Here is a 9,273-nt window from a genome sequence, read left to right as displayed (position 1 = left end):
GTATACATTGATAGACATAACTAATTTGCAAGAAAGTGTTGTTAAGCTTTGTGATACAAGAAGATTGTTAAAATTGAGTATACATTTTTTTTCTGTCAATTACTCTAAATTCCAGCAGACGAATAACTGTGTTTTTTATATCAAATACTTAACATTAATTTGACTCTTGTTTTACATTTGTACTTGTAAATTCGTAATTGTAATCCATTTACACTTTCTCTGAAATAAACGTAACTAAAAAGTCATAAAAACGACACTCCTAAAACATCAAGGCTATCTTCAATCACATGATTTCACTCAGCACTAGACCTGGCAAACGTGTCGTGTCGCGTTCGTTTTCGTGTCGGAAATTAAACGGCTTGGGGAAGGTCAACACTAACTCAACCCATTTAATAAACGTGTCGTGTCGTGTTGCCCAATTATTTAATCGTGTCGAAAACCCTTAACCCTAACCCACTTTTTTCGTGTTCGGTTCGTGTCGTGTTGTCGTGTTGAATTGAAAAATATTGCTTATTCAATAAATTTATCAATAATTTCATTAATTATTGGGTTTTTATATTAGGCGGGTTGGGTCGTGTTAATTTCGTGTTGAGAATCTCAACACTAACCCAACCTGTGTAATTAAACATGTCGTGTTATGTTAACCCGTTTAATTAAACATGTCGAAAACCCTCAAGACCTCAACACTAACCCGTTTTTTCCGTGTTCGGTTCGTGCCGTGTTGTCGTGTCAGTTTTTGCCATTTCTACTCAGCACCACCCTCTTCAACACACACAATAGCGAATAGGCAACCATTCCATCATACGAAGTATATGCATTACCTAGAGTTTAGGAGCGAATCTAGGCGATATGGTAGAATTCTGAGCACTACTGGTACTTGCACAATAGCGAATCTAGGTGCGTAATCAATAATATTGCCTACTGGTACTTGCACTCCATGGATGAGCGCTTCAAATCATCAATGAATGGCATTCTTACATATTTTCAAAATAACAAAAATCAAACTATTGCATAGTGTCCATCAAGAACATTAGAAACACCAGTATACTAAACCACAGATTATAATTGCGTCATAGTAACTGATAACATGATGTTTAACCTAATCTACACAATCATGGTGCTAAAAAGAGACAGAGAGCTGGGAAAAATGCAATCTCTAGAAGATGATCCAAATGTCCGAAGTGTACAGAACTAATGGAATCACATATTCCATTTAAGAAATGATGATAATCTGACTTAGCCATCCGCATTAAAGGCCAAAGGGCTCTTGCTTTATATACAACTGGCCAACCACTTTCATCCAATCTCTAACAGCATATACTGATTCCATTCTTTAACCTCAAAAGATCTAGCTAACGATAAACCAGGACAAGACAAGAGATGCTGAGTGGCAACTCGGACAACTTCCCTCTAAGAGCCACTGAACTTCCCTAAAAGACTTCGTTCTCTCAAAATTAGAAATCAAATTCTCCTGAAGCCTGCCAGAAAAAATACCACAGGTAAGAAAATTAGAAAGATGTCCGGCTTTCACAGGTGAACTGGTAGCAAAGCGCACTGACCTTGTTGAACAAAATGTCCTTGTTGTTTATATGCATTATGCCATCCTTAAGGGTGCACTTCCAACGGCTCTTGGTACGTGTCACCTGAACAACGCATGATAAAATTCAATCAAACACTTGATAGAAGCAGTATTTTAAACTACAAGAAACACAGGGTACATGTACTAACTAGTACTTCATACTTTGTAACTAGGAAGCATTAGCATACCTTATCAAACTGAGCCAGAACCAAATGTTGTGTGTTAAGCTCTTCTCCTTGGTCGATGTCATCCAAATCATCATCATCATTCTCATTCAAAGGTGGTTCGTCATCACCGTTTTCATCAAGATCATTCTGGGTAGGGGGAGCAGGGGTGCTAGCTTGCAGGTCTAAGCAAATTTGAGATAAACAAGGACAACATGAGGAGACCTTATGCCATGCTAAACCAATATTTTTAAGGTATAGCAGAAATTTAGAAGCATACCAGGAGCTGGAGTGTTCACCACATTGTAGTCTTCATTGACGGTTTGATAATTGTATATCTGCAAGGTAAATCGCAAATAATGTTGAAACTGCATAAGTAAATAGCCCTTGCATTCAATACTGATCCTTTCACAACACTATAAAGCTCGTGAAAAGGTAACCTCAACTTCACATAGTAATACTTCCACATGAAAGAGAGTTCGAGGTCTAGAATTTTTCAGATTTCACTCACAGTTTTATCTCTAATTTAGCATATCATGAACAAAAAAACATGAAGAAATATCCAGATATAAGATTAATAACAAGACTTGAGACTGGAGCAACATATGAAAATTGAAGCTAGAACTCCAGATTTTTTTCCACAGCTCATCAAATTTCATGCCCATTTTTATAACTAGCCCAGAGCATTAATTTTCAAGCCTTAGCACAGGATCCTCTTTCATACACGTGAAATTTTTGTTTTGTCATTTTTATTTTCAGAACCTGACTCTAAACTAGATTGTACCTCTGAATATGAGAAGTTTCAAGCCATTTTTCTTTTTTTATGCCCTGAGATAAACCTAGAATCAAATATTACACCCCCTGATCTAGACAACATTCACTAATAATTATAATTGATATGACAAGTTATGAACAAAACATTTGAACAAGCGACAGTATCTCAAAATTGCTGGAAGAAAGACATAAAACTAAGGCAGCAGTATTACTTAATGAACTGGAAAGAACACGCATCTCAGAACTTAAAAACAACAGGCTAAATATCTCTACCGGTTATCAGTCAAATAATAAGTCAGAAAGAATGCAAGTTATCTGTATATTTAAATATTCTGAATTTTGGGAAGATTAGAATTCGATTTTTTTAAATCATGAACCTTTTGTTTGGACTATGCTCGACTCATTTGAAGCCATAATTCATACCAACCCATTTTTTACTCTAAAAAAACATACAAACCAATAATCTCCACACGCATGATTTTCGACTTCTAAAGAGCCCATTTGCATGCACCTTCTTATACAAAAATGTTTTTATTCGAGCAATAATCTCATTTCTTGAACAGAAACAAGTGATTGCCAATTCAATGAGTTCTCCACCAATATCATTAATATGGTAACCAATATGGGATGGAGTGGCATCCCTATCATTAAAACACTGAACTGCCATTCCTCAATTTTCATGAACCCCGCCTAAGCTATTTGGCACGAGCTTGGACAAGAAAGACATCTTAAACAGACTTTTTACTGAACAGTTATTCCATCAGAACACAACATCCCTCTTCTTATACAACAAGGGCATTGCAAACATCGTAAAGTAAAACGGCCAAATCAAATGAAAATTTGGTTCAGCAAGCACAAATTATTGCTAAGATATAATAGGTCTAAAGAAGATAGCACAAGCTTACAACCATAGAATTAAAAAGAAAACCTTACATTGGGTGTGGAAAGCATGTCTTCATAAGGATCAGGAATTGGTCCATCTAGTTGGGGAATCCTAGAAGAGGATTCTTTCTGCTGCGCCGATGTGACTTTTACAGTGCCACTTCTTCCAGAGGGCTTGCTCTGAATGATCTGATACAAAATCAAAAAAATTATAAACCCACTAAATTCTCAATGACAATGTTAAAACAAATCAGCATCTTTATAGATGTGACAGATTCTAGATAAAATGAATATTATATCCGGCTAAGAAGACTAGGTCCATATAGCCAAAAGTAGATAAAGATTTTCTTCAAGATCAACCAGAAATTGAACCCATCAGCAATCAAATTAAAATCTAGACAGAGGTATACTAACAGTTAAACAAATTAAAATCTAGACAGAGGTATACTAACATTTAAAAAAAAAAAATTACTCTACATCTATATTATTTTGATATCAAAAATCAATCTATTATCTTTAATAGCATCTATCACCTCATGAAAATAAGAGCAACAAAAGCAGCATATATTGCCTCTACAGCTCTTATCACATGATTTTAACTAAAGGCTTCTAAACACCAGCATATGTAGGAGAAAAATTACACAATAAAAGCCAACGTGCGTAGCCTTTAAATAAGTAGAAAATCAACATAACACACAAGACATTTGTTTTTTGTTGAGATGGATTATCAATAAGTGGAAATACATGGAAAGTAGGAGTTGTGGATACCGAGGATAAGATAAAGAACCACCTTTGTTGGTGTGGGGATGTGAGATGTTGACTAGAGGATGCATCAATACGGAAGGTGGAACCATGGAAGGTTGGAATAAAAGAAATAAAAAGCCTAGAGAGGACAAAAATGACTTGGAAATAGGAGTTTAAGAATAACATGAAGAGTATGGGTTCGCAAGACCATGTAACACTAAATAGAAGCAAATGAAGGAAGATGACCTTCCTGGATGACCATGAGGGATAGATTCTTGGTTCATGGAGCCCCCGTCCTATAGGGAATAAGGCTTTGGTTTTGTTTATTGTTGGTGTATACAGCAAGAACACGTTTACAAAAAATATAAAAAAATAAAAAAAATAAAGAGCTATATCAATCAGCAGCTTAGGATTTGTCTAAAAGAAATGACATTTTAAAACATAATAGTACATGCACAGCCAATGAAAATTTAACAAGCCAATTACAGAAATATTTAGTATCAAACAAACAAGATGATTAGACTTTTACCTCCAGTTCAAAAACATCACCTACAGCATCCCCAGCTCCATCTTGCTGAGGTATATATCCACCTCCCTGATACTGTGGTGGAAATTCATCACGTTTTCTTTTCCCGGTAGGCCCTGTAAAGAAATCCTGGATATTTTTCCCAACTAGAAAATGTCAATAAGATAGTCCACATAAAAATCGTATTGATCATAATTACAATATTGTGAAAGCAAAAGTCATCAAAATCTAGCATCCTAAATCACCGAAAAAGAAATTAGAAATTATCCTCCCAAAGACTAAAATTCACCTGAGTTGCTGGTTGTGAGGATCCTCTATCTACCTCTTCTCGGCCTTCCACATAAGCTACATAACAAAACCAATGATACTGCTTATCAGGGAAACAAGAAATAAAAAATGGGTGGAAAGGAAACAGGACATAAGAGGAAAGCATAGCACAATATCTCCTTAATGTCTTACTCACCCACATTAACATCCACACCAAGTGGAGGCCTCTGATTCATCCATGGTGAAGGTGGTTGCTGCAAGATAATTAAAGATTCAGCATTGATTCTGTAACCATCTATCAGGGTGAACAGACAATAAAATAGGAAGCTGGAAAGTTGGAAACACTGAACCTAACCAACCACAAGTTTATAATTAGACCTAACAGCTGAAAGAATATTAATCCCCCATATTCCAAAGGTATCAGTCTATCGGATAATTAGCAAGGCTTGAGGAGCCAGATATTAATATTCAAATCCTCTAAAGTCTAAATTTAGTTCTAAATTCTAACAACTACGCCAACATCAAAGGATTTAGTTAAATAATGGATAAATATAGGCTACTTCAGCAATAAAAATAAAAAGATCAAGATTTGTGAGCCATTTTAGCAATAAACAACAAAAAGATTTGAAAATACCATGTAAGGGCTAGGCCTTCCAACTCCAGGCTTTATGTCATTTGAGGCACCAACACCTTCATTAGAAGTCGGAGTAGGATAATCTGAAGGTCCTGTAGGAATGTTATACATCGAGCTGTCTGCAGTTCCTGGCAAAGGAGTCTGAATTGGAGTTTGCAGCGGCGTCTACGACAACAGAGCAAAATCATCAAACGTGATTCCTAAAGGGGAAATTTTCTATGATAATATAACATTGCTTCTTACTTAATTAGGAGAAAGGAGAGAAAAAAAATTAACAGAAGTTTTATCTGTCACAAAATTCATAATAATTAAAAACATCCAATAAATAACTGACATAAACCAAAAACTATTTGTTTACCTGTGTTTGACTACAACAAAAAAAAACAAACACAACTCTGCCTGTACAAACTTAAAAGATAATTTGACCACAACTTCACTACAGCAGTATCAAAATTTGAAGGAAAAAAAAATGACATTTATATGACCAAATACCTTGAAATCTGCCCGTATGTTTGTTAGGATAGACACTAAGTGATTAAGTGGTGGTTTATATTGCAACAAAAATTATACGGTATTTACCAAAGTTCCTTTTTATTTCAAATATTGATAATTAAAACTTGTGCCATGTATGGAATATATAAGGGGGGGAGGGGGATGGAATCGAGGTACTTATACTCTAATGTTGCATAGCAGTAATAGCAATTCATACACTCAAGGAAGGTTTAAATACTCCACCAACTCCTTAGAATTCCATGTTCATTTTATAGGTTGCTCAGGTGAAAACTTTCAGGAGAATATTTGCACTAATATAAACATTTACCAGTAGATTAACAAAATATACCTCCCTTATTCGCCTACTCAAAAAAACCATCCCCTTTCATGTTTTTTATTGGTTTCTTTGTACAACTTCTATAGAGATACACACACTTACGAAGTATATACTACATATACAAGAGCTATCAATCCTTCAAGAGCACCTGCTCATTACACAAGATGGTTGTTCATTCACTTTAGTTTCCTTTCATTTGTTTGATGGCAATATTATAACTGCCAATTTCCAACTACAAACAATTATTTTTCCTTTACAAGTTTTGGTTGGGTAAGGACGTAAGGCGAATCTTTAAAATTGAACTATAAAACAAGAAACATATTCAATAAGCCAATGCCTTTACTTACATTAATTGGATAGAATACACTAAACCATCAAATAAAAAAAAGTTAGAAATGCAAACAAGTTTCGTAAAAATCAACATTTTCTGTCACCATTTCTTAAGTTGATAAGTAAAAAAAATCTGAATATTACAGTTTCTTAACCATTACTCCAGCATAATCCTAAACAGTGCCCAAATCACTCACCGGAGGGAAAAGCATCTCAGCAGTGGGAGTTTCATACTCTTCAGTTCCTTCATAAGGCACATTCAAATCATGAACAGGCGTTATGGCAGCTCCCGGCCCCGGCTTCGGCACTGACGGCCTCTCACTCGGCTGTAACACAGCTCCCGCTTGCATCATTTTCAACTCCCAAAGCTGTAAACAAACCGCAGAAAATTACACATCAATTTCACGAAAAAATCCACAAATCAAAAAACCCTAAAATCACTCAGATCAGAACATCTTCCACCAATCTCACTCCAAATTATCAATAATCAAACCGAAAACCCTAATTAAACACCAAAATCACAATTTAAAAGCAAAAAATCGAATTCATTTCTTCTGATTATAACAACATAAATACATACTCCTTGTAGTTCTTGGAGGACTTTTTCGCCGGGACCGCCATCGGCAACGAACTCTTCGCGAACTTTCTCGATAACATCTTCAATAACATGGATGTAAACAGCGCTAGTAGTTGAGGTCGTCATTTCTCAATAACTCACAAAAAAATTCAAAAAACTCCGAGATTCTCCGGATATCTCCGCCCGAGATAACCAAATCGGAGCGATTTCAATTCGAGTTGAACCGATTCGACAAGAAATCAGTGAGTTTTACGGTGTCGATGTTCGGACACGATATCAAAAGAGGTTGAGAGAAGGGTGAGGGGGCGGAGGAGGTGGCGGAGTAGAGGAGAGAGAAAGGTGGAGAGAAGGGAGAAGTGGTGGTGGGGAGAGCGGAACAGAAAAGGAAGATTAAAGAGTGGAATATAAATAGGTTTGCATCCGTTTATAATGCTCTGGGTCCACGTGTCAAAATCTGCAGTGTGGTTGAATGCTTTATAAGATGCCTCTTCTACTTATCGAGAACAAGGTTTCCAGATTTTTAAGTGGACGTAAACTTGAGAATTTGCCTGGAACACCTGTTGTTTTTCTAAGTTGTGAACTTGTGGTTGTTTGATCATATTGTACTTTTTTTTTTTATATATATATAATGAAATTTATGAATTCTTTACAAAATAATGAAATTTATGAAACTATTGATAAGAGAAATTAATACCACAGGGTTTTTTTTACACTTCTCTATTTATGTCCAAATTATCTTATAAATTTCAGCTATTAATTTGACATTTGAAATTAAGAATTCTCTCGCTATGCTTATTCATTTCCTTACAAATCAATTTGCAAAATTCTCAAGATAACCACGCTAGATCTTTAATCAATCAAAGTTTGTGGTTTGACTATTAATGGCCTTTAGTTATATAAAGTAAAGATATATTAAATCAAAGTTTGTGATTATTATTGACAAATGAAGATCATGAAGTATTAATAACATGAGAATAATGTACTGGGTGCGGCACCAAACAATTCGTGCATCAAGTATATATGATATGCAATATTTGATATAGGATATGTATTATTTGAAAGAAGATATGTATAACTTGGTGGAAGATATGTGTTATTTGATAGAGGATACGTACAGTTTGTTGTAGGATTATTGTTTGTTATATGATATGTAGTATTTGATAGAGGATGTGTACAATTTATCTTTGATAGAGGATACGTACAGTTTGTTTGAGGATATGATGTAGTATTTGGTGGAGGATATGTATTAGTTGATAGAGGATTTGTACAGTCTATTAAAAGATATGTAATATTTGATGGAGGATATGTAGTATTTAATAGAGGATATGTACAATTTTGTTGGAGGATATATATTATTTGATAGAGGATATGTACAATATGTTGGCTTACCTATTGCTTTTGTTTGCTGATTTCACCCTTTTATTGGCTGATATGCTTCATTTCTTGGCTGATATGTTCAATCTGTTAGCTGATATCTATCTTTTGTTGGCTGATATACATAATTTCACATCGATATCATCCAACTTATAGAGGATATCATCCAACTTATAGATGATATAATCTAGATAATAGAATTTATATTTATAAAAATAATTAAAAGGTCAACCGTGGCGGAACCACCATTGAAGGTCCCATACTAAGCTCATGGGTATAACATAACATGCTCATTTCTCAACCAAAATACATGCATTTGCTATCAAAACGCTCACAATTCAACATATAATCACATAGGAAAATCAATTTCAACAATTATACATCTCACAAGAAAGCCCCAAATCGAATTTTTTGGGCATTTTTCGAAATATCCGACAATCTCAAGCAATTATCAAGTCAATTCAAGCATAAATCATGGACAAATATAATCAACAATCAACGAGTTTCTCGCCGTCGACGATACCACCGCCAGTAACAACGTCGTCGATGGGAGCGATCGTTAGTATAAAGCAAAAAACCGCTCGACTGACAAA

At 35.1% G+C, this 9,273-nt stretch overlaps 1 protein-coding gene across 1 annotated transcript; it reads right to left on the bottom strand.

The window, feature by feature from the left end:
* Positions 1 to 958: 958 nt before the first annotated feature.
* Positions 959 to 7,956, bottom strand: LOC110688362 (transcription initiation factor IIA large subunit-like). Its single transcript, XM_021865107.1, has 11 exons — positions 7,310 to 7,956; positions 6,927 to 7,097; positions 5,571 to 5,735; positions 5,133 to 5,190; positions 4,959 to 5,014; positions 4,673 to 4,798; positions 3,451 to 3,588; positions 2,024 to 2,081; positions 1,768 to 1,928; positions 1,560 to 1,643; positions 959 to 1,478 (listed from the first exon to the last, which is right to left on the bottom strand). The coding sequence occupies exons 1-11, from the start codon at positions 7,430 to 7,432 to the stop codon at positions 1,455 to 1,457; spliced, it is 1,164 nt and encodes a 387-aa protein (XP_021720799.1). The 5' UTR covers positions 7,433 to 7,956; the 3' UTR covers positions 959 to 1,454.
* Between the last annotated feature and the right edge of the window lie 1,317 nt (positions 7,957 to 9,273).

The sequence above is a fragment of the Chenopodium quinoa genome, unplaced genomic scaffold (genome assembly GCF_001683475.1).
Source record: "Chenopodium quinoa cultivar QQ74 unplaced genomic scaffold, ASM168347v1, whole genome shotgun sequence".
Taxonomy (NCBI): Eukaryota; Viridiplantae; Streptophyta; class Magnoliopsida; order Caryophyllales; family Amaranthaceae; genus Chenopodium; species Chenopodium quinoa.
The sequence above is the reverse complement of the archived record's forward strand: the minus strand, read 5'-3'. Positions and strand labels throughout refer to the sequence as shown.

Excerpts from the sequence above, each read along its gene's own strand:
- LOC110688362 (XM_021865107.1), bottom strand. The coding sequence starts at position 7,432 with ATGACGACCTCAACTACTAGCGCTGTTTACATCCATGTTATTGAAGAT. Across the intron at positions 7,098-7,309 it reads TCCTCCAAGAACTACAAGGA|CTTTGGGAGTTGAAAATGAT; the intron begins GTATGTATTTAT and ends GTTTGTTTACAG. Across the intron at positions 5,736-6,926 it reads CTGAGATGCTTTTCCCTCCG|ACGCCGCTGCAAACTCCAAT; the intron begins GTGAGTGATTTG and ends CTGTTGTCGTAG.